Source organism: Hylobates moloch, unplaced genomic scaffold (genome assembly GCF_009828535.3).
Source record: "Hylobates moloch isolate HMO894 unplaced genomic scaffold, HMol_V3 SCAFFOLD_1, whole genome shotgun sequence".
NCBI classification, from domain to species: domain Eukaryota; kingdom Metazoa; phylum Chordata; class Mammalia; order Primates; family Hylobatidae; genus Hylobates; species Hylobates moloch.
In genome coordinates, this window is record NW_026652276.1 from 135,569,368 (window position 1) to 135,595,933 (window position 26,566).

The following is a 26,566-nucleotide window of genomic DNA, read 5'->3' on the forward strand; positions in this document are numbered from 1 at the left end:
TGGGGGGAGGGGGGAGGGATAGCATTAGGAGATATACCTAATGCTAAATGACGAGTTAATGGGTGCAGCAAAACAACATGGCACATGGATACATATGTAACAAACCTGCACATTGTGCACATGTACCCTAAAACTTAAAGTATAATAATAAAAAAAAAAAAGATTCTGTATCCAAAAAAAAAAAAAAAAACAGAAGGAAAGAAATTTGCAATTAGTCTTGGAATTTATAAACACAACAATATTTTTTGCTCTTTTTAGATTACCAAAAATCCAAAGAATCAATGAGTCCAAGATTTATAAAGTATTATTTTGATTACTAAACATTTTCTCAGTGTTAGTACTCCAAGATGGTTAATACTACCCCTGGAGACTTTCCAGAGTTTATATATCATGCATGGAGAAATGAATTTTTCCATTTATAACATAAAAGAACCTGTATTTTAAAATGTGCCCTTAAAATATTAGTAATCAAAATAGCTGTCAGAATGAACATTCAATTTGTTTATCTCTTTTCTTTCGTATCTTGCAACAGTAGCTCAGTGGAAATAACCAGTTCAGTTTCCAAATAAAATAAATTTAGATGATCAAAGCCTAGACAATTTCCATAACACTCTATTACAAATGGAGAAAAGAATATATTTAATTAAGGAAGGTACAACCAGGAAGAAGTTGAATCTCTGAATAGACCAATAACAGGCTCTGAAATTGGGGCAATAATCAATAGCTTACCAACCAAAAAAAGTCCAGCACCAGATGGATTCACAGCCAAATTCTACCAGAGGTACAAAGAGGAGCTAGTACCATTCCTTCTGAAACTATTCCAATCGACAGAAAAAGAGGGAATCCTCCCTAACTCATTTTATGAGGCCAGCATCAACCTGACACCAAAGCCAGGCAGAGACACAACCAAAAAAGAGAATTTTAGACCAATATACTTTATGAACATTGATGCAAAAATCCTCAGTACAATAATGGCAAACCGAATCCAGCAGCACATCAAAAAGCTTATACACCATGATCAAGTGGGCTTCATCCCTGGGATGCAAGGCTGGTTGAACATATGCAAATCAATAAATGTAATCCAGCATATAAACAGAACCAAAGACAAAAACCACATGATCATCTCAATAGATGCAGAAAAGGCCTTTGACAAAATTCAACAATCTTCATGCTAAAAATTCTCAATAAATTAGGTACTGATAGGATGTATCTCAAAATAATAAGAGCTACCTATGACAAACCTACAGCCAATATCATACTGAATGGGCAAAAACTGGAAGCACTCCCTCTGAAAACTGGCACAAGACAGGGATGCCCTCTCTCACCACTCCCATTCAACATAGTGTTGGAAGTTCTGGCCAGGGCAATCAGGCAGGAGAAGGAAATAAAGGGCATTCAATTAGGAAAAGAGGAAGTCAAATTGTCCCTGTTTGCAGATGACATGATTGTATATCTAGAAAACCCCATTGTCTCAGCCCAAAATCTCCTTAAGCTGATTAGCAACTTCAGCAAAGTCTCAGGATACAAAATCAATGTACAAAAATCACAAGCATTCTTATACACCAATAACAGACAAACAGAGAGCCAAATCATGAGGGAACTCCCATTCACAATTGCTTCAAAGAGAATAAAATACCTAGGAATCCAACTTACAAGGGATGTGAAGGACCTCTTCAAGGAGAACTACAAACCACTGCTCAATGAAATAAAAGAGGATACAAACAAATGGAAGAATATTCCATGCTCATGGGTTGGAAGAATCAATATCGTGAAAATGGCCATACTGCCCAAGGTAATTTATAGATTCAATGCCATCCCCATCAAGCTACCAATTACTTTCTTCACAGATTTGGAAAAAACTACTTTAAAGTTCATATGGAACCAAAAAAGAGCCCGCATGGCCAAGTCAATCCTAAGCCAAAGAACAAAGCTGGAGGCATCATGCTACCTGACTTCAAACTATACTACAAGGCTACAGTAACCAAAACAGCATGGTACTGATACCAAAACAGAGATATAGACTAATGGAACAGAACAGAGCCCTCAGAAATAATGCCACAAATCTACAACTATCTGATCTTTGACAAACCTGACAAAAACAAGAAATGGGGAAAGGATTCCCTATTTAATAAATGGTGCTAGGAAAACTGGCTAGCCATATGTAGAAAGCTGAAACTGGATCCCTTCCTTACACCTTATACAAAAATTAATTGAAGATGGATTAAAGACTTAAATGTTAGACCTAAAACCATAAAAACCTTAGAAGAAAATCTAGGCAATACCATTCAGGACATAGGCATCGGCGAGGACTTCATGTCTAAAACACCAAAAGCAATGGCAATAAAAGCCAAAATTGACAAATGGGATCTAATCAAACTAAAGAGCTTCTGCACAGCAAAAGAAACTACCATCAGAGTGAACAGACAACCCACAGAATGGGAGAAAAGTTTTGCAATCTACTCATCTGACAAAGGGCTAATATCCAGAATCTACAATGAACTCAAACAAATTTGCAAGAAAAAAACAAACAACCCCATCAAAAAGTGGGCAAAGGACATGAACAGACACTTCTCAAAAGAAGACATTTATGCAGCCAAAAGACATATGAAAAAATGCTCATCATCACTGGCCATCAGAGAAATGCAAATCAAAACCACAATGAGATACCATCTCACACCAGTTAGAATGGCCATCATTAAAAAGTCAGGAAACAACAGATGCTGGAGAGGATGTGGAGAAATAGGAACACTTTTACACTGTTGGTGGGACTGTAAACTAGTTCAACCACTGTGGAAGTCAGTGTGGCGATTCCTCAGGGATCTAGAACTAGAAAATACCATTTAACCCAGCCATCCCATTACTGGGTATATACCCAAAGGATTATAACTCATGCTGCTAAAAAAACACATGCACACATGTTTATTGTGGCACTATTCACAATAGCAAAGACTTGGAACCAACCCAAATGTCCAACAATGATAGACTGGATTAAGAAAATGTGGCACATATACACCATGGAATACTATGCAGCCATAAGAAATGATGAGTTCATGTTCTTTGTAGGGACATGGATGAAACTGGAAAGCATCATTCTCAGCAAACTATTGCAAGGACAATAAAACAAACACTGCATGTTCTCACTCATAGGTGGGAATTGAACAATGAGAACACATGGACACAGGAAGGGGAACATCACACACCAGGGCCTGTTGTGGGGTGGGGGGGTGGGGAGGGATAGCATTAGGAGATACACCTAATGCTAAATGACAAGTTAATGGCTGCAGCACACCAACATGGCACATGCACACATATGTAACAAACCTACACGTTGTGCACATGTACCCTAAAACTTAAAGTATAATAATAATAAAATTTAAAAAAAGGAAGGTACAAAAATGCATGACATCAGTCTTTTTGTGTGTCAGAACATCTTCTCAAGTTCATCAATATAATGCTTCTATTCATATCATAAACAGTGAACTATACAATTCATGCTATTTGGAAATTTTGAAATGCGAGACAGAAAAGCAGATGAATGCTTTTTAAACCAAAATGTTGAGGAAATAACATAAACTATTTCAGTAGGTTTTTTTTTTTTTCCTTGAGACAGAGTTTCACTCTTGTCACCCAGGCTGTAGTGCAATGGCATGACCTTGGCTTACTGCAACCTCTGCCTCCCAGGTTCAAGTGATTCTCCTGCCTCAGTCTCCCAAGTAGGTGGGATTACAGGCAGGTGTCACCATGCCCGGCTAATTTTGTATTTTTGGTAGAGACGAGGTTTCTCCATGTTGGTCAGGCTGGTCTCTAACTCCCGACCTCAGGTGATCCACCCACCTCGACCTCCCAAAGTCCTGGGATTACAGGCATGAGCCACCGCGCCCGGCCTTTCAGTAGGCTTAACATTTTAAATATACAACCTCTTCAATATTAGCAACTAAGGATGGTTTCTCAACACTTACTTTTCAACAGGCTTTTTCCAAGCGAGATTTATATAATATTCTCATTGTCACTTGATAATATTGCTAAGAAATTATAAAATAAATATTAACAGTAATATTATATTGCTGAATCACTGTATAAGTTAAACTATTCTCAGGGGCATGAGGTGGGCATCAGTTGACCTTAGATTTGGTCATTATACTTGTCCCTAAGTTTCCTGACCTCATTAAAGGACTGTCACAGAGCCCTTACCACATGAACTTTCAGCACACAAGAAAATTCACTGATCCTTTGAAACCTCATGCTTTATCAAGCATCAGGATATACTTTCCTCTCTTCCTAGAATGACCTCCACTTGATAGTCTCCTACTCATTCCTCAAGACCCTCTACAAATAAAATTTCTATGGAGTTTCAATCCTTTGGGATACAACAGCACTAAAAAACATGCTTCTATAAGCACATCAAGCATTCTATTATTGGTTCTCTTTAGCTGTTTGTCTCTCCCATTAGTGTAGGAGCTCCACAAGAGTCACAACAGTGTTTATACCTAACATGTCTGCTGAATGAAAAAGGAATAAATGTATTGTCTACCAAGACGAAGTAAAATAATACTCCCACTTCCTTTTTCTCCAGGTATTTTGTATAACACAGTTCAAGATCACATATGCTTTCTTTTGGAAGATGCAAAAGAAATCCTATTTCAAGGCCCAACCATTTTTCACATATGTGGCTACAATCCTTCTATTATACCTGAAAGCAAAATAATCAAAATGGAACAAAAAAAGGATTTTTAAACTTGACCTTATTCAATTCAGTCACTCTTTCTAGCATGTTAAAAATCTTTCAGGATATTGAAACATCCGATGTATTAGTTACCTTTTCCATTTTTCAAACACCTACCTGAGGCTATACCAATTTGCTACACATTAGGCATACTTTATCCAAAATGCTCAGGACCAGAAGTGTTTTGGATTTCAGACTTTTTCAGATTTGGGGATATTTGTAGTATATACTTAAGCAGTTCGGCATTCCAAATCCAAAAATCCAAAATTCAAAATGCTCCAAACTTCCAAACTTTTTGAGCACTGTGGATTTTGAATTACCAGATTTGGGATGCTTGACCTGTATTTGCGATTTGTCAGTGTCACTTTGTGACACTGAGAGTATGTGTCTATTTCAGCATTCTTTGCAGACTATCAACTTAGCAAGACACAGCATTCTAAGTTGAAAACTCCCTCCAATCTTGGAGAAAACTTTTGCATTGTCTTCTATCATCGAATTATTTTGATGAAAAGCTAAATGCCATCTTGATTCATATCCCTTGAGTAACTTTTTTTCTTTCTAATCTTTAAGAATACGGTCCTCAGTGCTCTAAAATTCCACAATGATTTGTCTGAGAGGGAGAGAGAAAGAGAGAGTGTGTGTGTACTTTCTCATTCATTGTGCTAAGCATCAAAACAACACAAAAGATCAACAAAACAAAGAGCTGGTTTTTCGAAAAGATAAACAAAATCAAACCTTTAGACTAAAAAAAAAAAAGAAGGAAGACTCAAATAAAAGAAAAAGTAGAAATTATATCTGATACTACAGAAATATAAGGAATCATTAAACTGTTATGAACAATTATATGCCAATGAACTGGATAACTTACAAGAAATGATAAATTCCTGGATACATAAACCTACCAAGATTGAACTAGGAAGAAATGGAAAATCTGAACAGACTAATAACGAGTAAGAAGATTGAATCAGTTACACAAAGTCTCCTTCCAAAGAAAAGCCCAGGACTTGAGGGCTTCACTGCTGAATTCCATCAAACATTTAAAGAAGAACTAATAACAATTCTATTCAAACTATTCCAAAATATCAAAGAGAATGGGATACTTTCAAATTTCAATCTATGAGGCCAACATTATCCTGATAACAAAATCAGACAAGGACATAACAAAAGAAGAAAACTACAGACCAGTATCCCTGATGAACAAAGATGCAAAAATCCTCAACAAAATCCTAGCAAACCAAATTCAACACAGCACATTAAAAAGATCATTTGCCATGATCAAGTGGGATTGATTCCAGGGATGCAAGGATGGTTTAACATAAGCAAATCAATAAGCATGAGACATCATATTCACAGAATGAAGGGCAAAAACCATATGATCATTTCAATAGATGCAGAAAAAGCATTTGACAAATTCAACATCCTTTCATGATTTAAAAAAACTCAATAATTAGGTACACAGGAATGTACCTCAATACAAATAGGCCTTTTCAATATCCACAACTGTGATACCTCATTTTCTTGAAATCTTTGTCCCCATTGGTCTTCTCTCCACTTTAGCAATCCACTCCCCCAATGATGAGCTTGCCATTATCAGAATCTGTAATCTCTCTGAACTCTTGTTCTCAATATCTGATCCATTCTCTGACTACTACTTTTTTTTTTCCTTTTTTTTTTTTTAACCTAGTTCACTTGCTCTATAACTCCTACTATTTTACTTCCTCAAACTTTCAAGAATTTTGATCAGGTGAACCCATTAATTTTTCACCATGTATCAGTTTTCTCTAATCTTCACCAATTTCCTTACCATCTCAGATTTGGTAGTCCATTATGATAATCAGTCTCATTAAAAACATTTTATCTGTAATTCTGTTTTAAAATCTAAGCCCTGTTTTTAGTTGCTTAGATGCTGATAAACAAATCACTTCCAGGGAAAATCACCTAACAAGGATGGCTGGTTTCAATTCAAAATGTAGGATCTCAAATTCTAGATGGAATTTCCACAATGCCTGTTTCCCTCATGAGTTTGCTTTCTTATTTTCACACTATTTTTTTCAGATTTATACATCATCAAAGCTCCTTTATCTCTCCACTAACAAATCTACAAAGTCTCCCTAGATGTACATATGATCCCTCCTGTTACAGAGAATTTACAAAGGCCTATTCCTCAACCCCTCCCGCTAGCTTCTGCATCCCATCCCCTCTCTTCCTCAAGGACTTATGATCCACTTCTCTTTCCTGATCATCCACTTCTCTTTCCTGATCATCCACCTCTCCCACTGAACTCAATCATTTAAATTAATGTTCAAACATGTTCTAATATTGCTCATTTAAAAACAAAATACATACCTCCTTCATCCTACATCTCAATTCTGAGTTACTGAAATTAGTTGCTCAATCCTTATTGAAAACACTAGATAACGAAAACTTGCAAAACTAGATACTCAAAATTTATCCTTGGATCAGGATGCAGCTTAGACCACACTGATTTGGGCTCAGGGAGAATTATATTTAATAAATGGAGTTTTATCATTATTTTCTAAAGTTCTGTGAAATCTGTTTCTCATAATTACACAAGCATAATCTTTATAATTATATAAACTATAGAGATATTATTGAAGGAATTGTCTTTTTGAATTCATAAGGGAAATTTCATCTTTGACTCAGCATCAGTAAAGGGTGTGCATCTCCTCAACAAAAGATTTAATATTTTGAACATTCTGAAAATGGAAATAAAATGATTTCTTATTATTTTAGGTGACTAGCACCTTTTTGATCATACAGTATGTATTTCTGAGTATTAATCTTATTTCTACCTTTATTAGTTTCCTGCCCTGATTTTCTCTTTCTGTTTTCTTGAAATACTTATTTTCTCTTTTCATATTTTGGATACTTTTAAACTCTTCTAAATTCTTTAAGAAGCAAGTAGAACAAGACAATGTACAAATAGAGACAAAAGATAAAAACAGAACCAGAGAGAGGCAAGACCAAGAAAAGTATAGAAGCAGAAAGGGGCAGGAGAGACTGGGGAGAGAGAGCTAGCAGTGTTTGTTGTATATGGTAATAAGTCACTATGTGGATCTGGACCTTAGGAAAGCAGCATAAGAATATATACATATTTAGATAATAGCATATTTTTCTGAAATCCCATTATACTGAATCACTCGAAATTATAGACGAACATGCAGAAATATTTTGCAATATTAATTATAAAAACATTTGATCTCACAAAATTAGAACTTGCCCGTTATTTTCAATTTAGGACTGTGATAACAGTTTTCGGAAATGTTGCTAGCATATTTTTCCCAAATTTGAACACTACTTTTTTTTTTTTTTTTTTTTTTTTTTGAGACAGGGTCTCACTCTGTTGCACAGGTTAGAGTGCAGTAGTGCAGTCTCAGCTCACTGCAGCCTCAACCTCCTGGGCTTAAGTGATCCTCCCACCTCAGCTTCCAGAGTAGCTGGGACTACATTCATGTGCCACCACAACTGGCTAATTTTTCTTTTTTTTTTAAGTAGGCACTAGGTCTCACTATGTTGCCCAGGCTGGTCTTGAACTGCTAGGCTTAAGTGATCCTCCCACCTTGGCCTCCCAAAGTGTTGGAATTAAAGGGGTAAGCTGCTACACCCAGCTACTATTCTGCTTTCTAAAAACATAATCCTACTCAGTTCCCCAGGGAATTTGGTTTGGTGTCTGAGACAATGAGCTACACCTTACTTTTCTCTTGTTTGCTTTGACTGATCTATACTGAATCAGAAAAAGGAACTAAAATCGCCATACAGCATACACGAAGCCTTGGTTGATTACCAAGCAGGTTTTAAAAAGAGATGAATACACGGAACCCACAGAAAACACTATCCAAGAGCCAAGGACAATTCTATGTGACTTACGAATCATTTGACTGTTTACTAAGGAAGAAATACTAAGTTCTTTCCATTTGTAGGAGTTTTCTGTAAAGCAGATTGCTGTACTATAATTAATACTAGGTACCTTTCAAAAAATGAAAAATGTCAAACACAGATTGGATACAAATTACTTCATTCCTTTCTTAGGAATGAATACTCTGATAAAGTAGTAGGAGCACCAACATCTGCCTCAATCCCAGAAAAGTACACTCTCCTTATACCTATCTCTCTCCATCACCATAGGCATCTCCTAGGTAGGATTCTGTGTGTCACTGTAGCCAAAAACCATCATAGAATCGTAGTGACTACTAGTCAGGTTTCAATTTACACAGTTCATTTGGCTCCTGGTTTAAAAGGTCCTGTCCTATTCCATTATTTGATTTTGTCTACCTACACTATGGCTGAGTCAGGGAATTGCCATACATTCAGATAAAGAGAATAAATCAGCTATATAATTGATTTTTGGTAAAATTTAGATAGCAGTAAGGTAATCATGGGCAACATCAGTGTTCTACTTGTTACTTTATATTAAAAGTTATAAATAAAATACATTAGGATATAAATATCTTCATTTGCAAAAATTTTTGCCTTTTTTAATGGTCTCAATTGCAGATTCATTATACAGCACCATCAACTGCAGTCAAACAAATGTGTACAATTTCCCAAAGAAATGTTGGCACAACTTTTTTAGTTTAACTAAGGATAACTGTTAAAACTAAGGGAAATGCACCAAAATGGTTCTACCATCTAACTGGAGAATAAAGCTAATCAAAGCAAAATGGTGCTATGTACTTACAGTTAGCAATATTGAAATATACATTTGAAATTTTGTTAAGTGGATAGATCTCATGTTAAGTCTTCCTATCAAAATAAAATGATTTGTTTTTTAAAAAATGATGCCAATGTAAAGAATACTGCAATCATGACCAATCAGAAAAATCATGAAAATAAAGAATCTTCTCTTTCTTCTCAGAGTTGTTATTTCTGTGACCTATTATTAAGTCTTCAATAATATCTGAGTCTATTTTACCAGTCACCAATTGACATATTCCAGAAACTATTATGATTTTAGCCATAAAAACATTGTTACAGTTTCTAAATGGGACGTCTGTTCCTCCTGCTAATACTTTTCTTTTTCAAAAACAGATGGCCTTATTGTACTCTTATTATTAGAAAAGCAATAACCAACTACAACTGCAAGTGCATGGGTAGAAAGTGAAAGCTCACCAGAAAAACTAGAGCTTTTTTTTTTTTAATTGGAATGTCCTGAGCCAGACTATTTCAAGGGGGTATGGGTGTGTGTGTGTGTGTGTGTGTGTGTGTATGTGTGTACTTTTTTCTCTCAATACAAATTTGTTAAACACTTCCTTTCTTAATATCTTACTTTATTTCCATGAAGGTGTGTATAACTCAGTAAGTTCAGTAGCTTCAATATACTACATATGTCAAGAGCTAGTTTTACATTGACTAGTTTCAACTATTATTCTCACATACATAAAGCAACCAAATCAATAAAGCATATTTAAATTCAAACTTGACTATATAGTTACTACACCTTTCTGCCTATTGAAATTACACTCAGCAAAAGCTATCCACTTTCACTGTCATCTTTGCCAATGTCCAAAAGGAATAAACAAGAATATATGCAAACAAAAAAATTCCAAGTTCTAGGAGTTCCCAAATCTAGTTCACCATATACCTACCTCAAAAATATTTTTCATTTCTTTAAATTCCTCTTAGACTTTCCTTAGCTCCAAGACAAAAATTACATACACTCTGATAAAGTGAATATATCAGTTACATATCTGATTTTCGGTGAAATTTAGATCATGGTAAGGTAATCTTGGACAACATCAGTGTTCTCTAATAAAACACAATCCTAACTTCATCTAACTTTCACATCCTATCTACTTAATATCATGGCTTTTAGTTACTGAAATCTAAATGAACATCACCCTTTGCAGGAATCATTGATGTGAGTATCCTCTGTGATGTGGTATCCTTAGAAAAAAAATTAAAAAGCAATAATAACATGGTTTTACTTACGAGAAGTTTTGGAAGCAAGAAGAGTAACTCGAGCACCTCCTAAGAAGTGAAAACCCATTACATTCACCTGATCATCATCTGACTGACTTGCAAAACCTACAAAGAAAAGAAAGAAATCACCTTATGTAAGCAGAAGGCAAAATTAACACATTTGAAATAGGAACCTTAGTTGAATGATGCGTGTTTTTTATGTCACTAGTCATGTATAAACTCCATGTGTGAGCTATAATATATTCACCTTGATTTCCATAGTAGCTTCCAATTAATGAAATTTCTGCCTTACACTAAAACTCTGGAGTCATTTAATTTCATTTATTCTAATGGTTGATTCCAGATATGAGACAGAACACGTGCAAGATGAACTTAGCATATCTTTTCATGCCAGATAGCAAGGAAGCCATTACTGAGCCAGTAGGGTTTTATGAATAGGACTTCAAAGCCAGCTTAAAGAGACTACTACTGGCCAGAGATAAAAATATTAGGGTATCACCATCTCACACCAGTTAGAATGGCCGTCATTAAAAAGTCAGGAAACAACAGGTGCTGGAGAGGATATGGAGAAATAGGTACACTTTTACACTGTTGGTGGGACTGTAAACTAGTTCAACCATTGTGGAAGTCAGTGTGGCGATTCCTCAGGGATCTAGAACTAGAAATACCATTTAACCCAGCCATCCCATTACTGGGTATATACCCAAAGGACTATAAATCATGCTGCTATAAAGACACATGCACACGTATGTGTATTGAGGCACTATTCACAATAGCAAAGACTTGGAACCAACCCAAATGTCCAACAACGATAGACTGGATTAAGAAAATGTGGCACATATCCACCATGGAATACTATGTAGCCATAAAAAATGATGAGTTCATGTCCTTTGTAGGGACATGGATGAAACTGGAAAACATCATTCTCAGTAAACTATCGCAAGTACAAAAAACCAAACACCGCATGTTCTCACTCATAGGTGGGAATTGAACAATGAGAACTCATGGACACAGGAAGGGGAACATCACACTCCGGGGACTGTTGTGGGGTGGGGGGAGGGGGCGGGGACAGCATTAGGAGATATACCTAATGCTAAATGACGAGTTAACGGGTGCAGCAAACCAACATGGCACATGGATACATATGTAACAAACCTGCACATTGTGCACATGTACCCTAAAACCTAAAGTATAATAATAAAATAAAATAAAATAAGGGTATCAAAGAAAATAATAACTGCAATGGAGTAAAACACATCAAATATGTTTAAAGGCATGAGTTCATACAGAGACTTAAAAACAAAATAAAAACAAATAGTCACTATTGGATGATCCTAGAGAATCGATACTATTTATTTTAAGCTCTATTTATTTAAAATATTTTAAAAATTAGTAATAAAGGGAAAGAACCAAGCATTTATCCTGAAAACCCTACTCGAACTGCACCATATAACAACTACTAAAGGAAAGGTTCTCTCTGTAGAAATATTCCAGCTAAAAAATGAAGAAAGTGTGAAAGAAACAGAATATCTATTTTTCAGCCTGTAGTGAACTAATGGATCTCAGCATTGAATATCAATGGCTGTTACCATCACACACAAAAAAAGACAAACAAATATTATGTGCCCTCTGTCTGCTGAAAGTCTATACTACCATCCATGAAGAACTCCGGCCAAAATAATCAATCTTGACTCTGCTAGCTGTAGATCCAACTTACCAATTTACAGACAAAGTGACAGAGAAAAGAAATATTAGGCCAGGCATGGTGGCTCACGACTGTAATCCCAGTACTTTGGGAGGCCAAAGTGGGGAGATCACCAGGTAAGGAGATCGAGACCATCCTGGCTAACACGGTGAAACCCCGTCTCTACTAAAAATACAAAATATTAGCCGGGTGTGGTGGCCCGTGCCTGTAGTCCCAGCTAACCAGGAGGCTGAGGCAGGAGAATTGCTTGAACCCAGGAGGTGGAGGTTGCAGGGAGCCGAGATTGTACCACTGCACTCCAGGCTGGGCAACAGAGTGAGACTACATCTCAAAAAAAAAAAAAAAAGAAAGAAAGAAAAAAAGAAAAGAAAAAAAAAAGAAAGATTAAACATCATCACAGGGGTAAAGGATGTCACCAAGATGGTAAAGTAGGGGACACTAGTCTTCATCCCCAGCAAAAAAAATTAGAGAGAGAGAAAGACAGCTATTCAAAAACCATAATAGCCCCATTCGGGAGCTCAAGGGCCCATTTAAGAAGCTACAGCAAAACGGAACAAATGGCTGGTTACATCAGCATACCTAAGATGCCTACAGATGGCTAGTGACAAAGAATAAAGGCAACAGGCTATTGGTGACAGCCGTGGAGTGGGAACTTCCATGGTTCCCAGCAGCCTGCTCCACAGAAGACACCAGCATCTTTTGCCACTAAGGTAACCAACAGCCATTTCCACCAGGGAACCCCAGAGAAGAAAGCATGGCTCTATATTCCCTTGCTCAAGAAGTAGCTGCTGTTGTACCACCCCAGGACCAAAACCACCACCTCTCCAAACCTTGCACATCCCCTAACCCCCAGGCCACAGTCACTTCATGAATGTGCATACTTCAGACACTGGCTCTGTGGCTGCACTATGCCCATCCATGTCTCAGATACCAGAGCTACCACCAGAGTGAGCCAACTCACACCCGAGGTCCTACAGCTAAGGTCTCTCTGTGTATTCCTATGGTTCAGTCATTACATCACCTGCCATAGAGGACAAGGTCCCATTCTGTACCCCAGAGCCAAAGTAACTGCATATATCCAAGCTCCCATCTCAGGCTCCCTGGCTGTTTCATAAACACTAATGCCTCACATACCATCACCAACACAGCAATGGGGGTTCCTGTGCCCCAGGCACTGGTGCCATTACCACCCAAAGCCCAGAACCAAAGTCCCTTTACACATACCCATGCTTCAGGACTTGGCTCCATGGCATCTCCATAGGTGCCACTCATCAGGCACTGGAAACTGGCCCACAAGCCAGATAAGAGTGCCAAGAGGGATCCCCTTGGCCACGATTTCCCTGGTGGGAGAAAAAGAGATTGGGAGTACCCTAGCATCCACTGCCATTAAAGATCCCAATAGCCCTCACTATTGCTGAGAACACTCACAGAGTTGGCAACTGAGGATACCTGCAATCTTAACCAACACCAACCAACCTGCAATCTTAACCAACACCAACCAATCTGCAATCTTAACCAACACCAACCACAGCTAAGAGAGCTGCACACAGTTTACACTGTTATGCCCTTGCCAGGGCCAGAACCTCTACATCTCATACTGCCAGCACCCTTGACCCTCTCATAGAAGAAGGTCTTTCACACCAAAATCAGCACACAAAGTTGGAAAGAGGACACTGATCCACCAAATATGCCAGCATCAAGAAACATGAAAAACAAAGAAGACATATCCCTACCAAAAGAACACAATGATTTCCCAGTAGCTGACCCCAAAGAAATGGTCATCTACAGGTTAACAAAGAATTCAAAATAATTGTTTTCAGGAAGCTCAACAAACCAGGGAAAAAAAAAAAAAAACAGAGAAACAAAACTCAGAATAACAAGTTTTGGAGCTGAAAAAATACAATGAATGAAATAAAAACAGCTGGGCACAGTAATCCTAGCACTTTGGAAGGCCGAGGCAGGCACATTATTTGAGCTCAGGAGTTCGAGATCAGCCTGGTTAACAAAGTGAAACCTTGTCTCTACAAAAAATAAGAAAATTAGCCAGGTGTGATGGCATGCACCTGTAGTCCCAGCTACTTGGGAGGCTGAGGTCGGAGGATTGCTTGAGCCCAGGATGTCAAGGCTGCAGTGGGCCATGATCATGCCACTGCACTCCAGCCTGGATGACAGAGCAAGACCCTGAGAGGGGAGGGGAGGGGAGAGGAGGGGGAGGAGGACAGGATGGAAGAAAAGGGCGGAGGGGGAAGGGGAGGGGAGGGGAGGGCAGGGGAGGGTGAAGGGGGAAAATACAATGAAGAACATCAAAAATAGAACTGATTAAGCAGAAGAAAGAATCTGTGAACTCAAAGTCAGATTATTAGAAAACACAGTGAGAGGAGGAAAAAAATGAAAGGAAAGAAGAAAGGCTGCACGATTTAGGGAACAGTATCAAGCAAAACAATAAGAGAAAATCTTCCAAATCTGGAGAGAAGTATAAATATCCAGATATAAGAAACTCATGACATCAAAACATAAAATGTAGGGGGATGGAGTAAAAATTATTCACATAACTGTAGAAAAAAACTAAATTACAGATCAATTTCTCTCATGAACATAGATACAAAAATTCTAAAATACAGTTTGGCAAATTAAATCTAAAAATATAGTGAAAATATATCATGACCATCTATAATTTATCTCAAGAATGCACGGTTGGGCTAACATTAAAAATTAATCAATGTAATCCACCATATTTAACCAAATAAAGAAGAAAATGATAAGAATGTCTCAGCTGATGTAGAAGTAATCTTGAAAAAATCCAATATCCACTCCTGATTACAGTCTCAGCAACCTAGGAATAGAAGGGAACTTCCTCAACCTGGTTAAAAAAAAAAATCTAAAAAATACTTATAGCTAAAACATGCTTAATGGTGAAAGACAATGTCTGCTCTCACCATTTCTATTCAACATTGTCCCAGAAGTTCTAACCAAGGCAAAAAGCAAGCAAAAACAAACAATCCAGTTGGAATGGAAGAAGTAAAACTGTTTTGATTGGCACATAACATGATCATCTATGTAGAAAATCTGACTGATTAAATCTACAAAAATGCTAATAGAGCCTGCAAGTGGTTTAACAATGTTGCATGATACAAGATTGATACAAGAAAATCAATTGTAAGCCAAGCGGGGTGGCTCCCGCCTGCAATGCCAGCACTCTGGGAGGCCAAGACAGGTGGATCACCTGAGGTCAGGAGTTCGAGACCACCCTGACCAATATGGTGAAACTCCATCTCTACTAAAAATACAAAAATTAGCCAGGCATGGTGGCGTGTGCCTGTAGTCCCAACTACTTGGGAGGCTGAGACAGGAGAATTGCTTGAACCCGGGAGGCAAAGGTTGCAGTGAGACAAGATCATACCACTGCACTCCAGCCTAGATGACAGAGTGAGACTCCATATCAAAAGAAAATAAAATAAAATGTATTTCTATGTATTAGCAAAGAACAATCTGAAATTGAAATAAAACACAATGGCATAAAAATATATGAAATAGGGATATATCTGACAAAAGATTTGTAAAACCTGTACATGAAAAACTACCAACCCTCACAGAGAGAAACAAAATAGACCCTAAATAAATGAACGATGGTCTGCACTTTCATCTTAAGAAACTAGAATACAGAGAGAAAATTATACCATGTTCAATATTGTTAACATATCAGTTCTCTCCAAATTGATCTATGGAATCAATACAATCACAATCACAATCAAAATCCCAACAGCCAGTTTTGTTTAATTTACAAGGTGATTCTAAGATTCATATGAAAATGCAAAGGACCTAAAATATCCAAGACAGCATTGAGAAGAATAAAGTTGGAGAAATTACACTACCTGACTTCAAGACTTATTATAAATGTACAGTCATCAAAACACAATGTTATTGGTATATAGCAATAGGCAAAGATATCAATGGAACAAAATTAAGGAAGCAGAAATACACCCACATAAATGTGGTCAGATGATTTTCAACAAAGTTGAAAAGGCAATTCAGTGGAAAAGGATAGTCTGAAAAATTGTGCTGTAACAATGAGACACCCAGCTGCAAAAACATGAATTTTATCCATCCCTCACATCACACATAAATATCAGCACAAAATGGGGAAGAGAATTAAATGTAAAGTTTAAAACTAGAAAACTTCTACCAAAAAAAAGAGAGGGAGAAACTTTGCAACCTTGGATTAGGAAATATCTCTTAGATGTAACAGTAAATTTATGATCCATTAAGAAATTGATGAACGGGGGGTTTATCAAGATTAAGAACTTCTGCTTTTCCAAAGATTCTCATAAGAAAATCAAAATACAAGCCACAGACTGGGAGAAATTATTTGCAAATCACATATCAAATGAAGGAGTAAAAGAAGACAGATGAAAAAGAACACATACTATATAGTTCCATTTTATAAAATTCTAGAAAATGCAAAAAAATCTCTAGTAACAGAAAGCAGATCAGTGGTTGCTTGGGATGCAGGATAAGGAATTACTAATAGACAAAAGGAAACTTTTGGCAGTGATGGATATGTTCAGCATCTTAACCGTTGAGATGGTTGCATAGATAAATACAGAAATCAAACTTTTCAAAATTATACGCTTCAAATGTGTAATTTATGGTACAAAAGTCATACTTCAATTTAAGCTTTTTTAAAAGCACAAAAATATGTACTGAAGCTGTGTTTGAGAGTAAAAGAATGTATAAAAATGTACCAGAAAAAATAAGTAAGTATTTTATAATCTTAGAATAGAGATCATTGCAGGCATAACATGAAAACCTGAAACTATGAAGAAGGCAATTAAGAAATTTTACTCCCTAAAAATATAAACCTTAAAAGAAGGAATTAAAAGAAGAAATACAAGTAGTTAAGAAAAATTAAACATATTAGAAATTCCAGTTAAAATTGAAATGTCATTTTTTACCTAATAATGTCAAAAATTTAAAAAGATTTAATGAATCCAGCTGCTATCATGGGCAGGAACCTTGATGTTGGGAGTATAACGTGATACAATTTTTCAAAAAGGCAGCTGGCATTTGAATAAAGTTTTCAAATATGCATACCCATTAACTCAAGCATTTGTCTCCAAAGAATTTCTCCTAAGAGAAATAGAGAAACCTGCATGTACATGACACCTCCAAACAATGGAATATTATGTAACCGTTAAAATATAAATGTATTGACAAGCAAATGTAGAAACATACTTGAGCAACATAAAAGACTATTATCAAATGACATTTTATCTGTTATTACATTTAAGTAAAATTTTTGTATAAAACTACTGGTATTGTGACATACATTGATGGTCAGGTAATTTAATACATGTTCCCAACCCCCTTTTCTCTAGCCCATTTAGTTCTCAGCCTCTTGTCCTGCTAAAGGAAGCCATGTGACAAAAATTACGGCTATTGAAACCTAAGCAGAAATTTCCTAGGGAATCTTTTGAAAAAATCCTTTCCTGATAAAAGTTATCATCATTACTATATAGCCATTTCTTCCCCCTACCTCCTACCTTGTAGTAAGATATGATGCCTGAAGGTGAAGCAAATATCTTATTACCATGGAACAAGTCAACACACTAAAGATGGCAGATTACAAAGAAAGAAAAAATGCTAGGTATTTCATAACAGTCATAAACTACTACCACAGCTTCCACTGCCCACATCTGGATTTCTCTTTACATGAGATAAAGAAATGTCTTGACCACACCTGTAGCTCACACCTGTAATCCCAACATTTTAGGAGCCCAAGATGGGAAGACCATTTGAGCTTAGGAGTTCAAAACCAGCCTGGGCAACATAGTGGGACCCTATCTCTACAAAATAATATTTTTTTAATTAGCTAGGCATGGTGGTACATGCCTGTAGTCTCAGCTACTCTGGAGGCTAAGGTGGGAGGATTGCTTGAGCCGAGGAAGTAGAGGCTGCAGTAAGCCATGATTGTGCCACCGCACTCCAACCTCAGTGACACAATGAGACCCTGTCTCAAAAAAAAAGGTATTTATTGCTTAATTCACTTTTCTGGGGTGACAGAAGCACCTCAGATAGCTATTTATATATGTAAATAAATGTTTTCTATATAACTATTAAGCATATTAAAAGGTTTTTCTTATAATATTCTCTATTGGCAAGGTTTGGGGTACTAGATGCCTTTATTCAAACGTTGTTAGGGTTAACTGGTATTCCTTCAGGAAGTCAATTTCACACTATATTTCAGAAGTTATAAAAACATTCTGATTCTCTGTCTGACCCAGCAATTCCACTTTTAAATATTCATCAAATAAACTATAATAAATTTGAAGAAGTATTGTTACAACAATGTTCATCACAGGTATATTTACAATATTAATAAACTAAAAACATAAATATCTAAAAGTATAATGCTGGTCAAATGATTTTATGGTATGGATTTATGAGAGAATACTATGTATTTATTAAAATCATATATCAAAAATATCTAATGATGTAAAAAGATGTCTCAAAACAGTATGACAAGTGAAATTCTTTTTGGGGATAAATGCTTAGAAAAAATATTTATTTAAAGATTAGACGAGTTAATGGGTGCAGCACACCGACATGGCACATGGATACATATCTAATAAACCTGCACATTGTGCACATGTACCCTAAAACTTAAAGTATAATAATAATAATAAATGGTATTAATTCTAGGAGACAGGAAAAAAAAGATTAGAAAAATGTAATGAAACAGAAAAAGGTATTGCTGGATAGCAGAATTACTAGTAACATTCACTTTTTTCCTTTTGGTTATCCACATTTTCTAAATTTCACATTTCTTTTGTAATAAGAAAAATTAAAGCTATTTTAAATATACCTATATTTGTTCACAGAAAGAGAACCGGAATAAACAAATGGGAAGACATGTAGAGTAAAAGTTGTTTTATTTCTTCTATAAAGCTCATTAATTTTGCTTCTTTCAGTTAAAAAAAACAGACACAGAAGATTTGCAATGGCAACTTTATCTAAGTCTTACTTTTATAAGGGTGAAGTGATACTTATTTTAAACAAGCACATGATTCCATCCAGCATGTTTAACATGAATACAAATCCAGGAATTTTTTTAAACCACTCTATATCATATATATTGGATCCCAGAAGAAATTCTTTAAAATTTGTCATTGTGTCCCATTCCTAAAGTGAGTAAGAAGCAAATATATGCTGATGAGCATAATGACATCAAAACAATTGAGCCCAAAATCAGGAGGAAAATGGATAAGTCATCTAAGCTTTCTTTAGCACACACTATCCAATTCGTATCTTATGGACATTACCTTTCTGCTCAAAGGCACGTGTTTTTATTCAATTCTAATTGGGTTCCATTTATCTACAGTAAAGATCAACCCTTCCTCAGAAGTCAGGTGCTTAAACGTTTTTCAAAGCCACCAATAAATTTGGTGTTCAACATATAATTTCCAACTATGTTCCTAAGGTAGTATAGGAGACCCAAGAAACTAATAAGTTTATGCAAGATGTTACAAAAGGTAGTGAGTCTGTTTTTTTCATAATCCAAGTTTGTTACAAGAAAACTGACTAAAAAATAAGGAGGTAAAAGAAGAGATGGGAGAAAGAACCCAAAAGGTAAAAAATATGTTGCTAACACTATATACATATATATCTCCAAACTCAATTCACACTTAAGAATAGAATAATTGTAGTAAAACATTTAATTTTGGAGATTTTTCAGAGTTATATATAAATAAAATTTTTGAAATACTGCAAATTAATAAAAAATAAATTTTAAGCATTTTAAGTAGTTAATAACACAAAAGTTGACTTACCATAAATTTCTAAACCTTGTGAGAAGTATTGTTTGTATCCTAAATCTTATCCACTAATGCAAAGGTGAAGATGCATCTCATAGCCAACAGTGCTGATTTTTAATGATTTAAAAGGGTTGATTTAACTCCAAGATTTTATTCTTCAGTTCTACCCCACCATCAAGAAAGTTAATGACATGACACACTAAAAACCTTAGTTACTAAGGATGTTTTATCCAATAAAAGCTTCTTTAGTTTCTAAGCCACTCAGAAAGAAAAACGACACTTCTCTCCAAGTCATACCATCACAAATTACCCCAAATGTTCACTGTGATATTGAAGCATTAAGTATGAAACCCTTCTAAACAACCAGAAGCACAGGATGCACACCCTCTAGCTGCTGTAGACAGCAGAATAAAACAGTACAAACAGCATCTACTTACGAGATTACTTTTCAGAGACATAAGAATATACTTTAAAAGGTACATATACAAAAGCCTACAATGAAGATAAATAATAAATATTTATACACTTAGAAGACAGATATATCCAAAAAACCTACCATAAAGATGAATAATAAATATTTACATTCCAAGCCAAAAAAATTCACAGTCTAAAGAGAAACACTTGATGTTTTTATTTCTGAATACCGTAGCAAAATAATTATTATGATAATTGTAATCCAACTTAAAAGGAATACCTTATTACCTTGTTGATATAAGCTATTCACCTTTGAACAGGCAAAGGAGGGAAAAATCCTTGAGGCATTTTTATACTCTCACTTAACAATTATCTGATAATTACCCCCTCATTATCTGCTGATGAAGGATTCCTTTCTAAATTCTTAGCATTTTTGATGCTGCAGGCATGTTATTTCAAAAGTCTTACCTGGGAAGAGACTAAGAAGACTGACTGGAGATTTGTTGGTATCAATAGTAATTTTGTGGCTTGCAGTTTTTGAAGGCTGACCTGGTAGGCAAATTAACTTTAGGGGAAGTCTAAATTTACATTGGATAACTCGTGGAATGCCTGAAATAAAAGAGAGATATGTAGATTCATAGACTTGACAAATAATTCGGCAAAAAAATAATTGTACTACTAATAGTTTGAGCAGCAACATACCTTGGTTTGTTTGTTGCCTGCCTATTTTGTTTAACAAAGCTGAAATAACTGTAAATTATTATCATGATTCATATTTCATTACTATTTTTAAAAGGTACAAGGCAAAAATAAAATTTTAAAAGAAGCATAGAAATGAGATCTGTCTTTAATAGTAGTACATATTTTTTAAATCATCACATTTGGATACTATATAAAACATTACAGTTACTTACATTCAATTACTGAACTAAGTCTTTAAGACCTTCAGAGCTCTAGCCCTAATCCAAGACTATCAGCAAACGTGAGCAAAGAATATGAAGCTTCTATCATATCTTTAAGACTCTATATTACCATATCTAAAAATTTCTCTACTCAAAAACATTTTAAATCTTCAGCTTTTTTTACTTGATGAAGATTCAAATTATGAACATGAAAGCAAGATTTGCTCTTCTGAAGTTCTATTGAAGTCCATGTCCATTTTACACATTAATATGTAGAATATTACCTTTATATGAATTATACTTTTCTCAAGCCATTTAACTTTACATATCACTTTGAGTGACATTTTAGACATTTAGACATAGTCATTCAATTGTCAAATGATTTTAATACTCATACATGCATACTGAAATAGGTAACTGAATATATGACAATGAAGTTTCATATTAGAATTTGTATAAATCTTTTCAAAATCATTTTCAATATTTTTACAGAAAATGAAATTGAAACCAAAGCAAATTAGGCTCTCTACTTAGAAATCTAGAAAAGCAATACTAAAATCCTAGTTTTCTCTCCTTTTGTTCTAGAACTCTGTTTTTGACTGGTTAAGATGAAAGGTAATATATAGAAGCCTATGTTGTGCCATAGTGCTGTAGAAAAACTGAACACTCAAAATATTCTAACTCTACTTGATGAATCCACACATTAATTCCTTTATTTCTTTATGAAGGAGTTAGGGAGCTGTTTAAAAACAGCAAAAGCAGAAGCAGTTAGTTTGGAGACATGATCCCAAAGCAGGATCCCTGGAATTAGCAATATATTTTGCTAAAGTCAATTGGAATTGTATGTCTTACTCCACATCCAAGCTGGGAGTACACTTTTCAGTATTACTTATTCACTAGGATAGTGAGAAATCACCAACAATGGCAAGCATATTGATATATGAGGTCAATTAAATACTTTTTCAGAGCATGTGGAGCATATTTGTCATTCTCTTCAATATAATCTATTATCCATCAAGTTTTACGTAGCTCATTTTTTGCTCATAACCAACAGATGTTAAATTCACTTCTCCTGGAACCCTAGATGCAAATTACAACTGGTGTCTCTTAAGAAAAGTCCCAGGGTATTATTTCATGACATTCTGTGAGGTTTTTAGAGGCATGTGTATTTGTACTTTACAATGATGAGATGTTTTGACTCAAAATATTATGGTAATATGATCTAAGATACTGCACAAAGCACAACTGTCAATATAACCACAAAAAATTACAAAGCACTACTTTCTCCAACTTCAAGGAAATTTCCATATACTCTATATATCCTCAAATTATGGAAATACACCCACTGAGTGTGTTTCCTCTACAATAAGTAAACTGTAGAGAAAATTTCAGATGTATCAATTAATAGATACAGTCTGGAAAGAACAAGGAAACTTAAACTTGTTTCCACCTCCTTCATTTTTAATGACTAGTACTACAAAAACAAATGCTTCCTTTTCTGACAATTCTGTATATTCACAAAAAGAAACTATCTTCTATATACTTTCAACCAAATTCTGAGCTAATTGTTCAAACCAGAATTTGGCTGTGAATGTTCTTCTAAAACTATACTGCTAAAACTGTAGCCACTACTTTACTTGGACCAGGTACTGACTGAATTCACGGTTAAAAAAAATTAAATATAATCAACAACACTGCCCATAAGTGACTGAGCCTATATATTTGAAGATTATTGTCCTACATCTCCACGAACCCAGAGCTAAAGAAACTGGTAGTGTATATGCTTTCAGAAATCGAAACAAATGGATTGCAAGCACTAATAAACCCAAGAAGGAAAATACATTATAACTCAATTTACAGTTCAGTTAGGTCAGTTAATGACAATATCACACACTAGGGCAATGGTTTGCAGTTGCTAAGATTTGTAGAACCCCTCCAGAATATCTTTTCTCTGCAGGAATCATAAGCCTGTTTAATAGGACATTTGGAAAACATTACTTTGAAAAATGATGACACTCATACTTAATAAAATGATTATGGCTATTTTTTAAATGATGGCAGCTTGAAAAGTTTTACCATTAGGGAGAAAAAAAGAGTTATGAAATCCTTAAAAAAAAAAGTCTACAGAAACCATCCCTTAAAAGAAAAATTAGAATGTCACTACTTTATAACACTTACTATCAAATTAAAACCCATGGATTTTACAACACAATCTCTAGTTTTTAGACATGGGGTTTATCAGAGGCACATTTCTACTGGGATTTACACCTTCTTAGGAAACCTGAAGTGTAAATTTGGCTACCAGTTACTCTTCAGGCTGTAATTATGTCTAAGAACCTGAAGCCAAAGACTCATAGAGGCATGTGTGGGTGTATGTGTTTGTAATAGAGAAGGAACAGAATTACATGTATTTAAAGACTTTTCACAGTTGCTAGTAGAACAGCCTTCAAGTTAGTTGAAAGAGACTAATTGGTCCTAACTTTGCCTACCATCAGCAATATTTTCTCTCTATAGTTGGCAAAGTAGTCTCCATATCTGGCTTACTGAATTCTCTAAGTGTTACGCTGAGAGAAAAGAAACTTTTGTCATTTATTTTACTCCAATATTGGCCTAGTCATTTATCAGACTGACTGTTCTGTAGTTCTTTTTACCAGATATAATCACCTCTCCTTCAAACACTTCCCTTCCTAACCTACTAGAGGAAATGGATAGTCGTAACTACTATGGTGCAATTAATCACAAAATTATTTAACACTCAGAGAGAATATTCTCACCAAAACTAGCCCTAACAGAACATTTTATTTCCAGGAAGAGACTTCTAATTACATCTGGCACACCCCAAAAGCCCAGTATCACTGTCAAATTGGAAGCCAAAATGTGCTTTAAAGAAATAAAGGAAAAAAGAACATAGAAAAAATATGTATATATGAATAAAATAACCATACCTATATATTATACATCTATATAATGGTTTTAGAACTCTTTCCAGGGGTCTGCTAGAGTAATTTCATATTGAAAACAAGGAACCCCAAAGCAGTAGCAATGTCTGGTAGCCAGAACTTCCTTGATCCTTTCCTGTTATGTCTGGCTGCGTACTGTGCTTCATCTGCAGTCATGTTTTACACTGCCCACGTCATGTAACTTTAATGCAGAAATAATGGAGACTAACCCTTATGGGACAACATAAAACTTCATTTGCCTCTCTTTTTCCACATATAAAAGCAGAACTGCTTATCTGCAATGCAGCCCGAACAGATCAAGACAATAAAATGGATCAGTCTTTGAAATATGAAGCCTTGTGTGTAAGTAAGATCTAAGTGGCAACATATTATTTTCTTGCCTACTAGGTGCCGCCGAATATTTCAACTCCACTCCCTAAAGCTTAATTATAATTTTAAAATATATCAAAGAGATTATTAAAACCAGCTTTCATTTTGTATTGAAACACTACAATTTCTATGAATTGTGGGTTTTTTCCTCATAGTTTGGGCTGAATTTACAGTAAGAAGGAATAAATTTCTTTGAACAATAACCTTAACTGATTTTTTAAACTTAAAACTAATCATTTAAATAATAATATGATATTTTACAAAATTCAGTCCAAAATCTTAAATATTACAGGCAATCTAGCTAATTAAAATGTAAATATTCATTATTAATATCAGGTTATTTTTTAATGACCCAAATTCTAATTTGACAAGTATACTTTGTGTTATTAAGCTAATCATTTACTTCTATTAAAACACTTCTCATATAAATATATATATACCTTCCAGATATCAAGATGACATGTGCTATGCAACTCAGGTTGTTGGCATCACCCAAACTGCATGAGTAAATATTGCCACAATCTTTATTTCATTATATTTATTTAATTATTACTAATTAATATTGTTATCTAAAATGTATCTTAAAATAACTTATAAAGATAAACTACCACATTAAGTCTATATCTAAGAGGAAAAATAACCAGAGATACTTGTAGTGCCTGCTATGTACTCTGTTAGTATGCAATTCAAAGATGAGTGCTTGACCCCTGCCCTCAAAAAGCTCAAAACCTACAAGGAGAACCTAAGGAACAAACTTAATTAAGCTCATATTATGATCAGAATCATAGCAGAGTCAAGCAAAAGATTTGGGGAAAACAAAGTAAGTAACAACACTGACCCAAGCAAGTTAGAAGGAGTCAGACGTTTGATAACATTCCCCTGCAAATTCTAAACAAGACAGGGAATAGGCCCACAGAGTGAACACACACATCATTCTTATCACAGAGAGGTGAATCTCTTGAAGCATGTAGGAAAACACAACTTAGAATTCAGTGACAAACACTCTTTTTTTAAACTCTTTCTTTCTTTTAGGTAAAATAACAGAGCATGGAACTAAATAACCAATGACTTGCAGAAATAAGTTGTCAATAACACCTTTAATATTTTTCAAAAAAGACATTCTATTCTTACCCCTAATTTCATTCTTTCTCATGACTCCGAAACAATGAATAATGACAAATCTCTGTGGAAACATCTATTATGCTCTCCATAGCAGAACCAAGGCACTGTATCATCCTAAAGAACTTTTTCTAGTTAAAAGAGCAGTCCATAAGAAGAGCTCATTCATGGTATAATACCAATTCAATTCATCAAACAAATTTCAGTTCTGAAATTCATTTTTTTCTAAATTATCTTTACACTTACCATCAGGATTTCGATCTATCCATCACAGGCAATGCAAAAATGGGTAGGGGGAAAAGAATGCAACAAATTATCTGTGGTAAACTTACAACACACATTTGACACATATCTGCTTAAAATACAAATTAAAATTTCAAGATTCTCACAGATGACTTAAATGACGCTCCAATCAAACACAAGTCAATTCACAATTGAGAGTATAACATAAATAAATGAAACCCAACAGTACATTTATTTATATTTCCATTCTCAGAAGTCTATGAGAATGTGTTATTCCAGTGTAAATGTGGGAAAAAAAAAAACAAAAACAAGTAAAGATATATGATCTAGCCAAACAGCAAAAAAGACTCAATAAAGGGGAAAATACATAATATTAATAT

At 35.2% G+C, this 26,566-nt stretch overlaps 1 protein-coding gene across 6 annotated transcripts in view; it reads right to left on the reverse strand.

Moving 5' to 3' along the window:
• BBS9 (Bardet-Biedl syndrome 9) overlaps positions 1-26,566 on the reverse strand; it is a 547,551-nt gene that overhangs the window by 266,462 nt on the left and 254,523 nt on the right. For 5 of the 6 annotated variants that reach the window (XM_058445811.1, XM_058445798.1, XM_032758348.2 and 2 more), the window contains 3 exons: positions 26,190-26,204; positions 21,062-21,202; positions 10,673-10,768 (listed from right to left, as the gene is read on the reverse strand). In XM_058445811.1, the coding sequence (XP_058301794.1) occupies positions 10,673-10,768; positions 21,062-21,202; positions 26,190-26,204 (252 nt within the window). The remainder of the gene's footprint in view (positions 1-10,672; positions 10,769-21,061; positions 21,203-26,189; positions 26,205-26,566) is intronic. The other variant, XM_032758349.2, reaches the window with a different exon arrangement.